This window comes from Aythya marila (genome assembly GCF_965140915.1).
Source record: "Aythya marila genome assembly, chromosome: 4".
Taxonomy (NCBI): domain Eukaryota; kingdom Metazoa; phylum Chordata; class Aves; order Anseriformes; family Anatidae; genus Aythya; species Aythya marila.
Window position 1 is genome coordinate 51926396 of NC_139045.1, and position 20742 is coordinate 51947137.

Sequence of the window (20742 nt, forward strand, 5' to 3'; positions counted from 1 at the left end):
ACATCCTAAGACCTACATTATCACTTTTGCTGTTTCACCAGCAAACATTTAATACAGGGAGACTAATGCTAGAACAGCTCTTAGCTGTGTTCCTATAAATTACCAAAATGTTATTAATAATAGGAAGTAACAGTTCTAATTCCTTCAAGTTGCATTTTTTTTTTGCATTTTGGTTTTGTTTAGGAAACTGTTAGTCTCTCTGAATTATTACTTAATTAGAAAAGATATTGCAAAACGTAGTTGTGATAGACATTTCCTATAAGCTGTTTAGCTGTTGTTTTAGGAAATTAGTATTTAATCATGTATGTCATAAGTCTTGTTTTGCTTATAAAAGGACTGTGTAAATACATTTTCTCCACATCCTGATAGAAAATTTTCCTTCTCTCTCCCCCCCTTCGCCTTGAAGCTGTGAATTGGGTTTTTTTGAACCTGTCACTGCTCACTGTTTATACCTTTGCTGACAGCTGTTGGCAAAAATAATTGCTAAAATCTCAGGGCAGTATCTATGTCCTATAGCTGTCAGAAGTTTACCAGACTTTAAGTTCAAATACATACTAATACTTTACAGATACAATACAAAGAATCACTAGGAGTTTGAATACAAAAACAAATTGAATAAGAGTTTTTGCCTGTATGCGAAAGAGATTTTTATTCTGAAAATAATTCGTTTTTGTTTTTACACACATAACGTACCAAGTGTAATTCTAAAATATTCAGGGGTGTGCATTCAGAAGGCAGACTTCAGCTGCCACAAGCTACCTTCATTTTTCTGCTCATTGATATTAATAAAATTTCAGATTGTTTACTCAGGTACTAAGGTTTAAATTTCCTTAAAAGGAGTTAGTCACACAGTAATGAAACACAGATTAGAAAGGGTATCACTGTTGTAGCAATGTTACTTCCAATCTCTGTGCATTAATTCCATTACAAAATTATTTTGAATTTTTACAAAATTATTTTGAATTATATTGTCTGCAGAACAATCTGTCAGTAATATGCTTTGTTAATTCCTTGCAGCCATACTTGTATTACAAGGGTCAATTAACGTTTTTTTCTTTTAATGTCCATGTGTTATGATATTTGTTTTGGTTTTAGTTTTTAGTATGTTAACAGACAAGTTATAAAAAGAAATATTTATGTAGTAATATACATGTAGGACAGGGTATAAAAGTGGAAGCATACAACTACATAGAACAGTAACATGTTTTGCAAGTATTTCACCATGCATTAGCATGTTAGATCTTCATTTAAGACTAATTTAAGAAGTTGCATACTTCCTTAGTTTATAATTAGTTGTTACATTTCATTATTAAGTATTTTGTTGCACAGTAACCTGTAGCAGTGTGGGAACAATGGAGATAGCTCAACTTCAATCTGAATTATAATGTGAAATGATTGTAACAGTGTCCAGTATCCATAGCAAGGTTCAGTATTCATTATACCTGCTAGGGTTGATTGCAAATGAGAGATGGTGCTCATGATGTATTGAAAAAGATTGGGGAACGGGAGCAAGGAGTTCAATAAATCTGAAATGTCTACAATCAGCATAGTGGTATAGAGCAGTGTTGTGGAGGGGTAGGTTCTCCTTCTCTCAAATTGCTAAGCAGCATGATCTTTCTACCAGCTTCTTAACATGAATTAGTTCTTACAGTCTGCTGGATTTCTATATCATGTCAAGGGATTTTAGAAAGGTGTTAAAGCTGTATTTTACATCAGAGGTTCATTTAAACTTGATTTTGATGCCCTCAATCAAATCATTAATATTTCTATGGTTATTTGTGTGTTGTTATTTTTTTCTAGTTCTCATCATCACCTCAACACATTTTGTGCTTTTTCTTTCCAGGCAGCTATGATGTTCAGCTCTGGAGTATTTTGGATGGGCCTTTTATGTATTCCTATGACAGCTTTACTTTTTGATGTAGTATACAAAGTGTGAGTACAGAAATGCTGATGTTTATGGGAAAAATTACTGACTTTAAGCATGTGTTCTAATTACTACTATAACAAAAGCAAATAAAGATCAGCTCAGGTAATTATATAAAACTGTTTTTCACCTTGTTTTAGACAAACCTGGTTACAAATGCTATTAATTTTAAATCCTTCAGTAATTGTAATGTGTTTTAAAAATAAAATATTTGTGTCTGCTTTGCAAGAGCAGCTGATAAAATATATTATTTAGACTTGCTTTATTACATTTCTTCTTTTAAAGTGTAATTCAGCTACCTGGAAAAAAGGATTTTTATACTGAATGCTTAGATAAGTGCTAAAACAATGTGATCTTTTACTTTCAAAAAGTAAATCTGGCAGTATTTTGTATTACAGGGTAAAAAGAGCTACTTTTAAGACACTGGTAGATGAAGTTCAGGAGTTGGAAGCGAAGTCTGAGGACCCTGGGGCAGTTGTGCATGGCAAGAGGTACTGTAAAAATCTGTAGGTCATTGTCTTTCATTTAAAAATAATAATAATAATGCTAAATATCATCAGGCTCATACATGTATCAAAGGCAAAAGGTTATTTTCCAAAATCAAGTAGAATTTTCAAGTAAATAGAGATAAACAAATTCAGTGTAGGTATCTGTAAAAAGGTTTCAGGTCTACTCAGCCTACGTGATTTTTCATATGCTTAGATGATAAAATTTTAATTCTGTCACTTTGTATTAACAGCCAAGGCAAAGGGAGTTTAAACCTGCATCATTTACTAATACAGTTATAAATTGGGCCTAAGCATATAAAAAAATATAAATAAATAAATAAATAAATAAATAAATAAATAAATAAATAAATAAAAACTACCTTCTTGGTAGCATATTGAAAACCAGCAAAATCTGTCCAGAATCTGCTGAAATTAAATAGAACAAGCTGGCATTGTATCTAATGCCAGTCAAGAGCAAACTAGTTTGACTAATTTATACGAGGTAAGAAATAACTTCAACTTGACACCCCACAAGAATTCTGTTATTGAGCTCCGAGCCAGAAAGCAATATATGCTTTGTTCTCTTTTGCAAAGAGAAAAGTTGTAAAAGAATAACAAAAAAAAGAAAGCAGATATTAGTACTAGAAAGTACTGAAAGGGGACCATCTTATAGATGTAAAAGAAACTAGGGTATTGTACCTTTTCAATGTTCTGAACTTGCATTCCCAAGACTTCTCCCGTGTTCTCAAACTCAGGTATTTCCATTGTGTAGGCAGTATGCTATTCCTTCGTCCCACAGAATTCCTTCCACGTCTTTGTTATTTAGGCAGTAGGAACTTGGTGTTTTCACCAATGGTTTTGTAATTATTTCTTAATCTGACAATTAAATAGCTAGAAGGGCTTCATGAAGATTGCTTGATCTACCTGCCCGAATATCTTCCTTAGATCCATTCATTCTCCACTAAGTCATTTGCTGAACCTGTATTCTTTGAAGTGTATAAGCATCTGCCTCTCGTGCAAAATCAATGGATGTTAAACATCTTAGTATCTTCTAGGGATTTATTTCATCAATGTTTTCTATTATTGTTATAAATTCAGGCAATAGAGCCAAAATTTCCTTCTTTAAGGAGAATGTTTCCTTTGTTAAGGAGATGGTCTCATGGACTGAATTACTTATACCTTCAGAAACTCGATTGAACTATTCTAACTTTTTTGTTTTAGCATCTACGTTGCGGAAACCTGGGTTAATTAGTTAACAATGCAGAGTAATTAACTAAATTGGCAAGGAATGTCCTCAGCTTCAGTTCTAAATATGCACATGGGACTTTTATATTCTTGAGTGGTAGCACTTGTCGTGTGAGTCCAGTTAATCATCTTTGACAATCTTATTGTATATTCTTCAACACCAACTAATATTTTTCTAGTGTGCATAATTCTAGAAATACCATTCTATATTGTAATAGAAAAAGATTTGTTCTCATTAAATGCCAAGTAGCCTAAAATGCAGGCTCTCAGAAGATACAAAACACTTTGATTAAGACAAAACTGAAATAGTAAGAAAGATAATTCAGGAAATGTTTCACCCTGTCCATTCTCATCTTAAAAATACTACAACACAAAATTAGAGGGTCAGCTTCCACAAAGAACTGGCCAGGATTCTTTCATTGGCTAGATGCTACAATTAGATGGCATTTGAATATTAGTGTTAATTTTCATGTTATTAGTGAAATATATTAGTGTTAATTTTAATTGCTTTTTTTTCAGCTAGAATATTTTTGTTTCAAAATTTTTAGAACTGTGCTGACCTGATATGGCACACATTTAAATACGTGGAGCCAGTGGGATTGCACTCATTGATTCTTGTACGTCCCTTCCAACTCAGGATATTCTATGATTATGTGATTCTATAACTAAGATGGTAAAGCTTTAACCTTTTGATGTTTTCCTGCCAGTCTTGGGATGGGAATTTTCTATTTAAATTCCAAATTTGCACCTTCATCTGTTTTCTTAAAACTAGAATAAAAATGTCATTTAGATTGAAATAATTTGAAGTATTGTTCTTTAAGGATCCTGATTGTATTTTAGCATATGTTTTTTAAGTAGGACAGGCTGATGCAATCTTAAGATCTGTCATCCTTCATATATTACCAGTGCTGATTTGAAAAGATATTTTAGCCATTACCACTGAAGACTCAGTAAGAGCATCCCTGTTGTTTCCTGTTTGGTAAAGAACGTGATCAGATTTTTTCCCAATAAATAGCCACAAATAATTTATTCTATCCTTATGTAGGTAATACATTGAAATGTTTTTTGTCACATATATTTAGCCATTATGTAAGAACATATCTTGAGTAAGAAGGTGTAGGTTTTACATGATGTTGTAGTTTAGCCTGGCAGACTAAAGTACCGCACATTTGCTCACTCCCCTGCCTGAAGGATGGGGGAAAGAATTAGAAAAAGGTAAAACCCATGGGTTAGGATAAAAATAGTTTAATAGGACAGAAAAGGAAGGGAAACTAATAATAATAAAATGCTGATAAAAAAATATACAAAACAAGTGATGCATAATGCAATTTCTTACCACCTGATGACTGATGACAAGCCAGTCCCTGAGCAGCAGCACCCCACCCCTGGCCAGCCCCCACCAGCTTTATTGTCCAGCATCACTCCATGTGGCATGGAACATCCCTTTGGCTGGTCTGAGTCAGCTCTTCTGCTTCCGTCCCCTCCCAGCTCCTTGTGCATCCCCAGACTCCTGGGTGGCAGGGCAGCATGAGAAGCTGAAAAGCCCTTGGCTCTGTGTAAACACCGTTCTGCAACAACTAAGCATCAGTGTGTTATCAACATTATTCTCATCCTAAATCGAAAACATGGCAACGTAACAACTAGTAGGAAGAAAATTAACACTATCACAGCCAAAGCCTAAAAAAAAAAGCCTAGAAAAGCACTAGCTTTTCTAATAGAAAGTAAACTTTATGTAGGAATAACATTTACTTCAGCTTAAAGAACAGACCAGCTTCAGTGAAGTAGCAAATTTATGTTACCAAAAGTATGATTTTTATAATTAAAGACATAGTAACAGATGTGACAAAGCCTTTTACACTTAAAATTGAAATGACTAAAATAAGAGCATATTTTTTGTGTACAAACCATGGTTCAAAAAAAAAGCTTTTCTGATACCTAGTATATAATGTTCAAGTAGAAACAACAATATTAATACTTATAGAAATATTTTTTATATTTTATAGACTAAAAGTAACATAATAGACTAAAAATAACACAAGTAACGGCCCTAACTTGTGTCTTTGGAGATACCACAAATGCTGCTTCATACAGTAATTGTTTTTCATTCAAGCCACTTTGAATATTTTTTTTTAAACCAGCCAAATGGTTGATCAGGAATATATGAAGTAGTAATTTTTTTTCCTGTAAGTGTATATGATATGTTCAAATATAATTAATATTCAGATTTTCCTTATAGGTACGCATAATGAACATAGTCATATAGTTGCTGATTTATCATTGGTTAATTATGAAAACATGTTTTCTTGACTTCACATGAAGATTTTTAAAAGTTTAGGATAGCAACAAGGCGATTCATAATAAAGGGCTTTCACTATTTCCTCAAGTATAAAAACAGATCAGAATTTGACGCCTGAATAGCTGGAAGCACTTTTGTTTTCCAAAATATATTTCCTACTTTATTTGTATTTTCTGTACCAGCAATTGGATCTATGCAATGGAAACTTCATTATACATAAACTAACAAATGTGCATACTTTATATTCATGTAAAACTTAAGGCAGTATTTTCAGTGGTTAGCATTTAGGCAATCTGAATATTTCAGTCTGAAATAAGGGTATGTGGTGATGATACCAAAATGCTGCAGTAGGTCTGCTGTGCTTTTGTGCCTACAAAAATAGCTTTGTATTAGAAAACAGAATTTGTCAAACAAAAAAAAAAATCTGTTTTCAGTTAATTTTAAGAAAGGTTTCTCAGATGTGTTGCAAAGGAGATACAGTTGACACCTTTAACAATGTTTTCATATGGTCTTTCACCTCTTTGCCCTCCCATTTACGTAAAGGTATTTATTTATTTATTTATTTATTTATTTATTTACCTTGTGAGTCCTTATGGTTTAAACTTCAGTCCTTAATTTGTTTTTTAGTAATCTAGTCACTTTAGTAGTTGTAGCAGTGAACTAAAAACCTACACTACTTAGTGGAGCAGTGAAGAGGAAAATATTACTTTAAAAAAAAAAAAAGCTTATGAAAACATGGAGAGTATGATGTATCTCAATACTCTGACCTCTCCATTCTTGGGACTTTGGCTCAGCAGATGCTGACTGCTTTCCTGCAATTGGTACCTAATTCCTTTTTACAAGTCCCATTCTATTCAAAACATGGCCAAAGAAACAGTTTACCACACCCATCCTCTTACCCTGTAGATTTTACAGTTAGCCTTCCTCTATGCATGTGGGGATATAAGTTTATTTCCCTGTTCCAACATAGAAGAGCCAGGCTCTGACCTTCTGGCATATTCTTTAAACATGAGATTGGACGGAAACAGAAAGGGGAAACAGACCACCAGTCTCTCCAGTTTAAGCCAATGGTTCAATTTTATCTAGAAAAATTAAGTGCTCAATGAACGAAAAACAAGCATTTCTAATATAATGGTTTGAATGCTACTCTAGGAAGGGAAGGAATCAAGTTCCATTCCTACCATTTAGTCTGGCAAGTAGTTAGGGAAGGTAGTCTATTTAGCTAATTGGCGGTAATATTAAGGAGTAATTTGACTGATCATAACTCACTGAAGTTAGGCATGTGAAATCCATTATACATGCCACATCCTTACACAGAGACAACTTCGATAATCTAGCAGAACTAACAAAATCAAATCACTATACACTCAGAATGAATAAGTAAATTAAATCAGTTTTAGACCAGTTTACATAGGGAGTGGCTGGATTTTCCAGCATTGGAAATGGTTAAATGACAGGTTTGTGTTTTTCTGAAACACAAGCTTTAATTCACATTGAATATCAAATTTAGAGCAAGAGATTAAAGTGTTTTTGTTGTGTGGTTTTTTTTTTTTTGTGTTGTCATTTTTCTTTTAATATAGTCCCTATGCATCTTCCATACATTACCAAAATTGTGAACTTTCTTTGCTATGGCTACTCCATCTGTTACTTATTTAGTAATGTAGAATCCTATTTGAAAGAACTTTAAATGTAAGAGAGATGAACTGCAATGAAACCTGACACATTCACTACAGTTCACAGGATTCAGCTGTCCCTTGAGCCTCAGTTGGTCTAAAACCAGTGTAATACTTCTTGTGTTTTCTATGTAGGCTGAAATGGAAATCCTCTTGGATCATATCAGAGCATAATAAACACATAAAATAGCAGAGTCGGTAAAGTCGGCTCTAGAAAGGAGATGGGCTGAAGTGACCCACTTCCAGTAGTAATAGTAGCCCATTATTTGGGTATGACCTCCAGAAAAACAAACTCCAGAGTTTAATGGAAAATATACCTTGTTAAATCACTTTTCATGGAAAATATGAAACATTTTGATATGAAATATGTGAAATACTGTACACAGAGCTGATAGCAACAGGTGTGACTTTCCCTCCATCTTCCTTTCCTATTCGACTCTGGGGTACTGTTTCAGTAGAAGCTAAGAGCCCAATGCCTTCCCTTTACACCACATGTTTCCAAAGGAGTCATGCTCAAATATTTACAATATTATTCACTTATTTGTTTTGTCAGTGCACGACAGTACTTCTGACAGATGTTTTGCATTTACTTTAACAAATAAAAACAATACAAGGGATCTGGACATCCTATTCTGCCCCTTGCACAAGCTTTTAATCATCCATTTAGTAATTAATTCAGGCACAGGTAAAAATAATTTTTAAAAGATCATTTCTCTTGTAATAACTAATTCTTGTTTAACGGACTCAAAGGTAAAGGGATACTGTAATTAGTGAGTAATTTTTTCACATATATCTGCTTTCTTTCTAGCTTAACTGAAAGAGCCCAACTACTGAAGAATGTTTTTAAGAAGAACCATGTGAACTTGTATCGCTCTGATTCTCTGCAGCAAAATTTGCTTCGTAAGTGTTCACTTACAAAGAAAAAGTAGTATATTTTAATAGTATGGAGGTAAAACACTACCTTTCACTGCATTTGTGTATAGTAAAGATTCAGTATCCTAATATTTGTCATGGTGGCTTTCAGTACATCTTTCTGGAATGCACCTTTTAAAATTTCTCTTTTTATTTTGTATCACAGCTTTGGATAGGACTTTTTTAACATCTTAGCATTATCTTTCACAAATGAATTAGTCAATAATTTTTGTTAAATTTTATAGTTTTTTTCAGTTAATTTTTCAAACTTTAAGCACCTTTAAGTTGTTTTAATTCAGTCTGCCTTGAAAAAAAGGAAGATGTGTTTGGAGTGTAAGTATTAGATACTGTGTTTGTGAAAGTGACATTGTGTGTGACCATGTTTGTATTTGAATGTAAACCCAGTTAGACTATATTCTTTGCCTGTGGTTAGGATTCTATTAATTCCTAAGATACTTTGCTATTTTACAATTGCAAAATTATGTAAGAAAGAGTGTAGGTTTTCTACCTACTAGAAACTAAAAAGAGACTTATTCATCTATATTGACCTTTGTTAAGTTCCTTTCGTTAAAGCTTCAAAATATTGAAGATTATGTGAAATCCAATTAAAACTTTTATTTTGGTTTGTATCTGCAGATGGCTACGCTTTCTCTCAAGATGAAAATGGAATAGTTTCCCAGTCTGAAGTAATAAGAGCATATGATACCACAAAACAAAGGCCTGAGGAATGGTGAAGGAACACAGCTCAAGATTTAGGCCTCATAAGTTACTTTTGTGAGACAGACTACTAGATCTTTGCTGGGAGCTACAACCATGTCCCAGTTATCAGAGATTTTAAGATCTATGATGATCTTATTCCATAAAGTTTGGATTTGTGTATTCAGTAGACATAAGCACTGTGCAACTATACTGTAACACACCATCTCTAAATTTTTTAACAAGTATTTGCTTAGCCTTTGTAAGCAGATTGGAATTTACCTTGTATCTTGCCAGCTTGCTTATTTTACAATGAAGTTGAATCAATACTGGTCATATACTTGGAAGGTAATGGTCAGATTGCTAAACATGCTTTACATTGACAGACCATTATAATCTGTGGAGGTTTTCAAGTGGTGATATATTTAAATACAGTTGATAACAAGCCTTTGATTTCAACAAGTGCTGAAAAAATAGTATCTTAATGGTGTTCACTCACCTTCTTTATGAAAGATTTTGAGTCAAGATGTTTATAGATATTTGTGTCAAACTAGCCTACAAACGTTTGCCAAAGAAGTTCCATAAATGTTTTCTGTTGTCAGAAATAATTTGAAAGGAAACGAACTCCAGTCCTGATTTCAGAACTGCATGCCTTGAGTCTCTGTACTCAAGAAGAAAGATTTACTGTGCAGTGAGTCTAATTTGTGTGGCCTTGATGGCATTTGCTTTCAAAACTGCAAGTATTGCACCCTTGGCCTTATAGAATCTTTTCCCTCATTTTCATTCAATAGTGCATATGTTGAAAATGGATACCACCTTGTAAAATTGAGTGCACGTTATTTTTGTTCAAATTTTAAAGAATTGCTCTGCCTTACTTCCCTTCGTCAAACTTGAATTATTTTTGCAATGCTTAGTTTGATAATTGTATCTGCTTATACTGTAAGTTCAAAAGAAAGTTTGTTTTAATTTACTTTTTAAATTTAATTACATTTTCAACATTTTTATACTAAAGTAATGCTTACATTGAAACAGAGCAAACCATGACCTTCAGTTGTGTGATATGTACTGTTTTATTTGCACTGAAGTCACTTCCTATAAAGATGTGAATTACATTGCAGCAGTCTCTTTAGAACTTAATGGTCAAGCAGAATACCTATATACTCACCTTTAATTAAAAAGAGAAGGATAGTGACTGCAGAAAAAAATACTTATGTTTTTTATTTAAAAAGGGGGGGGGGGTGTAAATTAAAAATCTATTACTAGGAAAATGGTGATGATAATGTTCTTAAGTAGTAAAAGTTGGTATTTCTCAGCTTACCACCCAATGACCATCAGGTTTCAAATAAGAGAAAGCTACGTTTTAATTTAAGAAGTTAGTTAAATCTTGTAGCTGTTTAGTCCATGTTCAATTCTGATTTTAAAAGCCACCGTAATTGCATCTAGAATACATTATTCTGTAGTAACAGATGTTTTTATTTTTAATTAAATTTCAGTGTATTATGTGGAAATGACAGTTTTTTCGTTGAATGGAGATCAGCTAGATGGAAAAGCAGAACAATGACATCCTTAGTGATCTGCTAGATTAAGAGTTTCCTCTTTGCTCTCCAACTCATCCAGTTTCAACTTAAAAGTAACAGGTCCTACATTCACATCTTTTTTAAACCTTCCTTGATCAGTCTTACTAATTTTTATAAAACCATTTACTAAAGGTGATTTTAGCTCTTTGCCTTTCCACAAACTAAACACTTGACATGTAATGTTAGTGCACCGTCCAACTTTCTTGTGCTCCATTCTTGGAGAAGCTTACAAATATACATGAAAACCCCAACAAAAGACACTATATGAAAGTACATATTTAGGAAGGCGTATCAATGGGAAGGCAGTCTGCATTTCATATGCATGTTATGCAATGTCTTCCTCTCGCTTTCCCGGAGTGATCTCTAAACAGAAGAGAAAACAGAAGACATAGGGACAAAGGGGACGTATCCCACTAGAAACAGTACTGCCAGTCAGTCATGCAGACAAGAACTGCCTTCCGAAAAGCCATTTCAGGCATAGATAAATAGATGGATCAATATGGGAGGGGCAAATCACTTGACCTAAGGCAAGAAAAAATTTGGGGGCATGGCCCTTTCCTAAAATGGGGTTCCCTATTTTCTGTCATCGAAGGGACAATGACCAACTTCAAAACATTTCTGAAATTAACCATGACACTGTTGTTCTTTTGTAATCCTTCAGTGTACTTAACTCATAAAATGGTCCAATCCATACATACTCTCTTTCTGGCTAATTTTTATATTATTTTTCTGTTCTAAATGATTTATTTACTGATTTTACAGAAATTACATGAGGACTAGAAATCCATTGTAATGTATTGTGACAAAATTACAGGAACGCACATTATTTAAAAAAAAAAAAAAAAAAAAGCATCTCCCAGTTGTAAAAGTTTGTTGAAAATGACTCTATATATATTAAAAATGAAAACAGTTCTAATTTAGATGGTGATTATTTTTTTAAGGTAGTGTAAATTTATCACAATGTTTCATCTTTACATCTTTATAGAACTGAAAGTAGTATTTCACAAAGTACATTTTTCATTATTTTTTTTTTTCCCCTTGTCTCTTTACTTTTTCCACAAGACATATGTTATTTATTGTCTGGTGATTAGTGATAGGAAGATACCGCTTCATGGAAATAGTAAAAAGACAATGTGGCAATTCTAACCGTGTTTTTTGATTTTTGTAAACACCTTAATTTTTTGATTTTTGTAAGCAACTTAATTTTAAAATATAAGATCATCCTAGCTATGTGTGCACATTTTTTAAATCAGGTCAGGTATACAATATGCACTTTATTTTCTTGTTAAGTACACAGTAATATAATCTATTATCATCTGGTTCATAAATCATATCTTTGTTAAAGTAAGGGGATTGTGCAGATGTTTATTGAAAGAAAAAACAGTTTAGGCAAAAATACTTATAAGAATGCATTTGTTCTTATTGTTTAAAAATTCAAATTTGTATTAAATACAGAATTCACATGGAATTTTCCATCTGTTTCATGTGCACTGTGTAATTACAAGTTAGTATTAAAAATTAAACATCAAAAAGTTGAAGCAGTGCCACTTAGAAATCAGATATCTTCTATAAATACTGTTGCTTAATTATTTTTAAATATATATATATATGTGTGTGTATGAGTGATTCAAAAGAGTAACAGGAAACAATTTTAACAAACCTATTGATAATTTGTATTTGGAAAATTTTCTTGCCAATTCCTAATTTTACACTTATTTTTGCAAGGCAGTTTCAACAGATTTATACTTGAACATCATTCTATTTGTATAAAATAAATAAAGTATTTTGAAACACTGAGAGATAGCTGAAGATTCCTATATGTCAACATACATCCATAAAATTCCCTGTGTTACAAGGATGCGTATAAAGTATCTTAGGACATTTTCATTATGTTTAACTTCATCTTGAATGATTAGTAACTTGGAGTATGTGTTAAATTTAAGGAAAGATGTTGTTTCCCTTTTTTCTTCCATGTTGCGTAAAAGCACTTGTAGTTCTGATGAATTTATCATTCTGTCTGCATGAGGTGATATTTTTCAGTGTTCGGAGGCAATGCATGGTTGTTGCTCTTCCTGTTTTTTAATGCCTTTGTTAAAAGTCTCCTCATAATATAGCCAGAAGCTAGCGCTCTGTAAGCAAATGAGTTTTTGTCAATTCAACTTTCTTGGTACTGGATGTTTTCATTGGTAGCAAAACTCAACAAATGAGTTTCTCCTTCCCCCCTCTGCCCTCACTCCCCCAGTTTGTTCGCTGTTAACCAATAGATCTTCATTAAACAAAGGAATATTTTAGCATTCCAAACCTGGTTCCTGCTTATGCAAACCGTTACTCACATAGGCTTCAATTGGACTGTTTGTAAGTATAAGGACTGCTCAGCTGAGTAACGATGTGCAAAGCCGGGCACTTTGGAGGGTTGGGACTTTTGGAAGGTTGCTTAAATAAAAGCATTTCCGTATATTGAGTGATTTGTAACTGCAAAGCTGCAACCAGAATAATATTTTTTTTTAAATCATATTTTATGGTGTTTCTTTATTGTAGAATAGAAGCCATAAATGCACTAATGTTGTTTTTCTACTTCAACTTAATTTTTCATTAAGATTTTCAGTGTTTGATATGTATGAACCGCTGCAGAAAGCAGTCACTATGTACAAGCAAAATTTGCATTCAAGGTAAAGTGAGGTTTTACAGCCCCACTAAGCCATTACTGCTGAAACTGTTGTGGAACTTATGAAGCTGCATGAATGAAGACTTTTTGAGTCGGTGTTTATGGTAGTTTCTCAGGTTTAGTTTTAACTGGATGTTAAATGCACTGTGTTTTATAAATAGTTATTCTCTTTTAGTAACACATTCAGTTCTATGCAGTGTTACATGTCACTTGGCATTTGGTGAATGTGCATGTTTTGAACTGCAAATTTTAAATGTTTTGTCTTTTAATTGTTAAAAAAAAAAAAAAATGAATAAACTTTGCCATTAAATGAAAACTCGTAGCTGAAGTGATTGGTTGCAAATGCTAGGGATTGCTTTCAAAGAAGAAAACACATATGCCATTATTCTTGTTTTTAATTTTTCTAAAATAGGACATTTCAGAAATAGTATTATGTATCAGAGACTACTCATGTTACTTTGGTAAACCAAAAAGAAGAATAGAAAAATGTTTTGATTTTTTTATAGTTATTTTCAAATGTCTTGTTCTCTTCTCATGTGAAGTCCAGAGAGGCGTTAAAGCAAACAAGCAAAAAAGGAGTATGGGAGCCTGCAATTTAGTGATTTGCAGCAGAGCCCTAAGATACTTCTGGTGGTGATGCTGTATTTTGAAAGAGAATTATGCAGTACAAAAGTGGTAGAGTGGGAATAAGGGAACGTCATCTCATTTTTCATATGACAGTGATGGACACTGTATCCCATGGCTACAATAGTAGCAGATACTTCTTTTCCCTAACAGTGCCTACCCACTCAATAAATACCAATATAGCCATCCCCTAAATTGTGTTTGGGTTGTAGATAGATGACTGATTCTTTTTATACACTAGGCAATTAATTTCTTGTAGATTTTGTGTTCCGAGGCTCAATAAAGGATGCATCTTTTAAGCTGTTTCATGATGCCAGTCTTAAATGCTGGAGCTGGCTTAAGGAGATTCCACCTCACGGTATGTCAACTTCTCTACTATGCTGACAGTTATAAAGCCATTAAAATTAATCAGGTTATAATCCTTATAATGATACAGCTACCCTTTCAAATCCCTACCCTCTTTTCTTATGGAAAATGTTAGTTGTAAGCAAAATCATTTCACCAACCTGACTTACACTACAGTCCCCTGAATTCACAAGTTGGAGAGAATGAAAAGAGAAAGGCATTTCTTTCTAGCTCCATGAGTGAAGACAGCATATTGTGGAATTGCAGCCTCAATGTAATTGCAAATCAAAAACTTTGTATGAACGTTGCAGAGCAGCAGCCCCCTCAAAAGCAGGTCTGTTCTGCGTCATTCTGTTTAGCCTGCACAACACATCACAATACACGGAAAAACAGTGCCAAGGATTGATTCCGTATCTTTACTGTCAAGCTTTAATAGCAGCAATGAAATCATTTTTAAATTGTCATATCATCTTATTAAATTCCTGGGGGACTAGTGTTACAAGCAGTCTGTTAGTTTACCTAGCCATTTTTGCTATACTGCTTACCTAGCTTCAAATAAATCCTTCAGAAATTCCTGCCAGCACACGTCATGTTTTCCTTGGCACCAAAGGGTTTTGATACATTTTGGAGATATGTGGTTAAAAAACCCTTAGTATAGGAAAACAAAATGAAGGGCTGATCTAATTCATGTCACTATTCATTATTCTTTGCCCATAGAAGGTGTGGTTTTTATACATGCAATTACCAGCTAATCGTAATCAAAGCACTTTGTGCATAATGTGTGTGAATGACAATAATCAGTTTCCTGAGTGTGATTCTTCTTTCATTTTGATATAGCTTAGATTGCTGTCACTCTAGTAGAATATGAAATAGCTCCACGATTACAAATGAAATAATTAAACCTGCTCTGTTTAAAAAAAAAAAAAAAAAAAAAAGGCATAGCAGTTCAGTGAGTACTGTATAAATGTTCTTTTCAGTTCAAGCATATATGAACCCTTCAAAGTGTTTCATTAGTCTTAAAATTGTGTATCAGAATGTCATTTGTGTTCTGTCTGAAAGTTTTTAAAATATATATAATTTATTTTTTTCTGTAAATCATAGGAGCATCCATGCCATAAGGTCCTTTTTATTAGGAAGGAAGTTCAGACTTTAAGCTGGAGCCTAAATCCGTGTCGGAAGCGATGAGCCTGGGCAATGACCATTTCATTCTTGGGTCTGTATTCTTGCCAATTCCTTTCCTGTCCCTTCAGCTATATAAGTCACTGTCACTAGCTCCATTAACAGTAATTTACAATTCTTCAAGGCCAATCTATTTGCACAGCACAATCCCCACCTCACCTGGCATACAGGTGATCCGGTACAGCTATTTCAACTTCAGCTGATCGCTCCCACAGTCTCAACCCCCTGTCTGCAAGATTTGTTGCACTCTGGCCACCAATCTTTAAAGTCCTTAGCACTCCATAAACTTTCAAGTCTGATTCGGAGGAATTATTCCTGTGTGTCAAGTTTTTCAAGCATTTTTATGAAGTCAAAGACATTATGCGGCATGAGAGGAGGAAGGGAGGTAAGTAGCTCAGACAGGTCTTTGCTGCTAGGTTGAATTCCACAACACACAGCAAACTTTACAGCCTTTACTTGGGCTGAATAATCCCAAAAATTTGTAAGACTGAATTCAAGTGCAGCAAAAATCATTCCCTATGTTAATACATTAAGAAATTTGACTTTTTTAGAGCCTGCTGCAACTATTACGAAACCTTGCATCTTTAGTGTACGCTAATAAATTGTACTAGTCAATGACTGTCAAACTCAGTTTCTCAGTGTGTACAGTGCATCTTTGAGGAAAACACAGAATTTCAGCTATCCATTACCCATGTCAATGGTACTGATGACAAATTAGTGCTTAAAGGGAAATAAAATTGTTCCTTCCTAGCCAAAATCGATCAAGTTTATGCTTCCAGCTGTAGTATCTGTTTTGCCTTGATTTACTAGATGAAAAATATTTCCACCAAGGATTTATTATACATTTGTAAACCATACTTTAATTAGCATAGTTTAATATCTATTTCTGCTGTATATGTGAATGACCAGTATATCACGCAGGATGCTTCCAAACAACACAGATGACACCTACTGCAATATTGGATTCTGGGGGTAAGTTTTCCAGAAAGGTATTTCTTGAACAGACCCATAGTACCTCAAATGCACAGTGGAACCAGAACAGATCCCTACAAAACATCTAAAAAGATGGGCAAAACTTTACCTGCTCCCTTTCTTGAAGATTGCTTCTAAAAAGAATGGCAAGCACTTTTCAAGTAGTTTGTCAAGTATCTGACAGCTACTTACAGATTATTATTATGTTGTTATTATATGTCATAAAACATATACACCATTGTGTATTGTTGTTTTAGTTTACAATTAGCAGTTACAATAAACAAGTCAAAACCTATTACTTAAAGCATCATTATATGGAAATTAAGTTGTTTTTTCCTTAGCATCTCCAGCAATAATGTCTATTGGATTGTAACATTAATTATGCAATAAAAAAACATAATCTTTTTTTCAAAATGTTTTTCCATAAATGGTAAGATACAGATTGCTACATATTTGCTAAGAAAAAAGAAATTACTCTTAAGAACTAATTTTTTCTAAAATACAAAGTGAAATATGTCATAATTCAGACTAGAAGTGCTACAATGTTAATACTCATTGATATGCTAATACTTGTAAAATAGGCCAGCTATAACATACTTCAATAAATCCTATACGCAGGGTGTTTTGGGCTCATAAAATAGGAAAATTGATCCTCTGGTATCACAGAATCTGCCACACAGAATGACTACATTTATTCACAACAATAAGTCTAAAGGGAAGCCCTTTAATGACTGCACGTTTTTCTTGTGTATTTTCCATTTGCTTGCTGCATGTGTTTGTTTTAGATGCCTTTTTTCTTCTTCCATTTGGTCTGTTGGCTTATTTGGATGAAGGAATGTAAAAGGGCAAACAAAATTTGTTCCTACGGCAGGATGTTTTAGATTAAAATTCCCAACTAATTAGTGTGGTTTTAACCACATTAAGTTTCAAGTTACATATAAAAAGATATTAATTAATTTATTAGCTAGCTATATAGAGAAATTTACATTATATTAAATCTGCACAGCAGGTGCACAGTTAAAGATGTAAATCATTTACAAAAGCAAAATTTACTGTTTTTAACAGGAAACAATGCAGTATAGTTACACCAGAAAAGTGAAAATTTGCTCATTGAACAGCATCTCCACAAAGACATACAGGTGACACTCGATTCCAACCACAGTTTATTGATACATTTTTTTGATGTGATTACTAAATAATTAGTGTTGTCAATGTCGTAAATACATTTTAAATTACAAGCCTGTCTTTACATTTTATACATGGCTAATTTTACAAATAGGACTTTAAGATCAGTTTGTCCAGCTTAGACGTGTTGCTGAGCAAGAGGCCAACAATAAATACTTCCTTCCGAAGAAGGCTTCAGTACAATGCCAATTTTAGAATTTTATGCTGAGAAGTTATTAGCAATATTATTGAATACATTCTGCCTTTCTCATACATAATTATTCGGCTGCTTGGGATTGGCATGTTTTCAACTAGCCTAATTCATACTATTTTTATCTTAGTTAAAGTTAACTAATACAAATATGCAGTGTAAGTTCAGGTATATTATCTGTATTTAAAAAATCCCACGTGCTTCCGTATCTATAGTAAAATACCTCCTCTTACTTTCATTGCTCGTGGAAGTGGAAGCAGTCAGCTGTTTCAGGATCCACAAACTCTTCGGTTTAGTACATGTTACTTCTCTGTTACTTCTCAGCCTGACTGCTGCTTTATAGCACTATTCTGATTATTGGGTCCGTGGAATACAGCCAGTTTGTTAACTAGGTTAATATCATTTAGGGTTAAAGCATCATTTCTAGTTCCATGAAATGAGTAACTTTATCCCAATTTTTTTTCCATTTGTCTCTGAATATATTCTGAACGCATTAGACTGAACTATCAGAGCAGTCGAACTAAGGCTGGAACATTTTATAATTCATTTGTCACTGCGATCCAAGCTCAGGAAATTACCGAAGGCTGGGTTTCTGAAATCTTGCACTTTTCAAGGGCAGCTCACCCATGGGAATGGTTCTAACTTCTGGCATTGCAGAGCATGTCAGCATATGACACCCATGGCAGCAGTCCTTGTGCTCCCTAGGGCTGCATTATCCCATGGCGACTCCTTTCAGCTCTGGCCGAAATCAGAGCAGCTCTTCCCAGCTAGGGCAGGCTCCGGCTGCAGCGGGTACCCAAAGTATGGCGGTGACACCAGAAATCCCGGCGGCTGGTTCAGGTGGGCGGCGTGGGCTGGCTGGAAGCAGCCTGATGTGTAAGGCGGTGGTGGCGATGCCACGAGGCAGCCCGGCTCTGCCCGGGCGAAGGAGAACCTGCGAACCGACCCGCTGGCCGAACTGGAACTGGTGGCCGTGCTCGACTGCCTCGACGGCGTCCTGAAGCTGGTTGAGGCCAGGATCATGGGAAGAGTCTCGGTCTGGTAGCTCCGGAGAGAGAAGCGTATTGGCTGTGAAGGCTGCTTAGGTCTTAAACAGGTGCAGCAATAAACCGCCACCAGAGAGCCCACGATAATGAAGGCGATAAATATTGATCCGACTATGAGGAACGGCACGTAGATGGGCTCTGGGAGAAGAAAGAAGAGGAAAAGCCGTGCGTGTTAGCCTGTGGAAATAACCGTGTTCTTACTTAGAAATAAGAGCTTATGGAGCCCCACATCATTGGCTCAGTCCCGCTAGACACTGAGCCTCGCAGAGCTCCTGACCGCTCTCATTAGAACTAAATTAAAGTTTATACCCTAGGGCCACGAGGCAGAAGTTCTCTCTGTTGACGGTGTTAGCAGTTACGACAGTAGACTCCGTTTGCCACACGGCTATTAAGGTTTCACAGACTCCCACCCCTCTCCCACCCCCTCAGACCCCAAAATTGGGGCTGGCGGTGTAGCTGCCTGTGGTAACCAGGCTCGGGTGCCCCAGGTGCTGTTACACGCCGTGAGGTGGCCACAGGCGTGGTCCCGCGCTGGACCCGTCGAGGCACAGCCTCGCGCTCCCGGAGGGGGCCGCTCCCGGAGCCCCCCCGGCCCCACCGCACCTGGAGCCTCCGGACCGGGCCGGGCCGGGCCGGGCCGAGCCAGGTTGCCCCCGGGGGTCCGTCCCCAGCCCGCCCCAAGCCCCTCGGTGCGGGCACTCACGGGCGGTGACTCCCGGGTCCGGGGTCTGCCGGTCGTTGGTGCAGCCGCCCTGCTCCAGGCGCGCCTCGGCGGCGGCGCAGCAGTAGCGCAGCGCGCAGGAGCCGCAGCAGATGGTGGCGGCCGCCGTGTCGAAGCCCTCGGGGCACTGGAAACCCTCGTGGTAGCCGCCCTGCCCGTCCACCCAGCCGTGGCAGTACTCCCCGCCGCCGGGCTGCCCGCCGCCGCCGCCGCCCAGCAGCCCCAGCAGGAGGCAGCGCAGCGGCAGCAGCACCAGCAGCCGCCGCCGCCGCCCCGCCATCGCCCCACCGCCGCCGCCGCCGCCGCCGGGGCAGGCAGGGGGCGGCCCCGGGTGCGGAGCCGAGCCCCGGCCGGGAAGGGGGGCAGCCCCCCTCCGTGCCGACCCCGCCACCGCCCCGCGGGCGGAGCCGCCCCCCGAGCTGCCCCAGCCCCGCACTCACCTGCCGCCCGCAGCCCGGCTTTCCCCTCTGCCGCCCCCGCCCCGGGCGCTGCCGTCGGGCCCGGGCCGCTCCGCGCCCCCCCCGAGCAGCTCCGGGGCTGCGGGGCCGGGCGGCGGCGGCGGCGGCGAGCCCCGACGGGGCGGCCGCGGGGGCTGGCCCCACGCTGCGCCCCCCGCAGCGCCCAAACGCGGGGCCGGCCGGGCCAGGAGCGCGTTAAACATCGCTGAAAGCTCGTTGGGAAAGAAAATTCACAAGCAAAACGTATTATTTATTGCTAGGACTCTTCGCTTTTTAACTCGTTTCCTCGATGCTTTTTCAGTGCAAACGCGTACCCGCGTGAGATTTACAGCCTCTTCTAGGCCTGTCACCTTTCTTTTCCAGACGGAGAGGGAGAGTGTGGGGCAGGGGAGAAGGGACGCATCTGTTCGTAGGATCGTCTGATCCTTTTCGGCTGGAGGAGTAACGGCAAGTCACCAAGCACCGGGAAAACCACAAAAGGAACTGCTTATTCATTTATTCTAGGGGAAAAATAATATATTTTAAATGAACTGAGCAGATCTGGAT

General features: G+C 36.8%; 2 protein-coding genes across 11 annotated transcripts in view; one reads left to right on the forward strand and one right to left on the reverse strand.

The window, feature by feature from the left end:
- ATP8A1 (ATPase phospholipid transporting 8A1) overlaps positions 1-13786 on the forward strand; it is a 112195-nt gene extending 98409 nt beyond the window's left edge. For all 10 annotated transcript variants that reach the window (XM_082759462.1, XM_082759466.1, XM_082759465.1 and 7 more), the window contains 4 exons: positions 1844-1932; positions 2323-2415; positions 8435-8526; positions 9175-13786. In XM_082759462.1, the coding sequence (XP_082615588.1) occupies positions 1844-1932; positions 2323-2415; positions 8435-8526; positions 9175-9272 (372 nt within the window). In that variant the 3' untranslated portion in view covers positions 9273-13786. The remainder of the gene's footprint in view (positions 1-1843; positions 1933-2322; positions 2416-8434; positions 8527-9174) is intronic.
- A 3551-nt stretch (positions 13787-17337) lies between these two features.
- On the reverse strand, positions 17338-20071 carry SHISA3 (shisa family member 3). The gene is made up of 2 exons (XM_082758789.1): positions 19721-20071; positions 17338-19155 (listed from the first exon to the last, which is right to left on the reverse strand). Exons 1-2 carry the CDS (start codon positions 20016-20018, stop codon positions 18704-18706), a joined length of 750 nt encoding a protein of 249 aa, XP_082614915.1. The 5' UTR covers positions 20019-20071; the 3' UTR covers positions 17338-18703.
- Between the last annotated feature and the right edge of the window lie 671 nt (positions 20072-20742).

Excerpts from the sequence above, each read along its gene's own strand:
- SHISA3 (XM_082758789.1), bottom strand. The coding sequence starts at position 20,018 with ATGGCGGGGCGGCGGCGGCGGCTGCTGGTGCTGCTGCCGCTGCGCTGC. Across the intron at positions 19,156-19,720 it reads GGACCCGGGAGTCACCGCCC|AGCCCATCTACGTGCCGTTC; the intron begins GTGAGTGCCCGC and ends TTCTTCTCCCAG.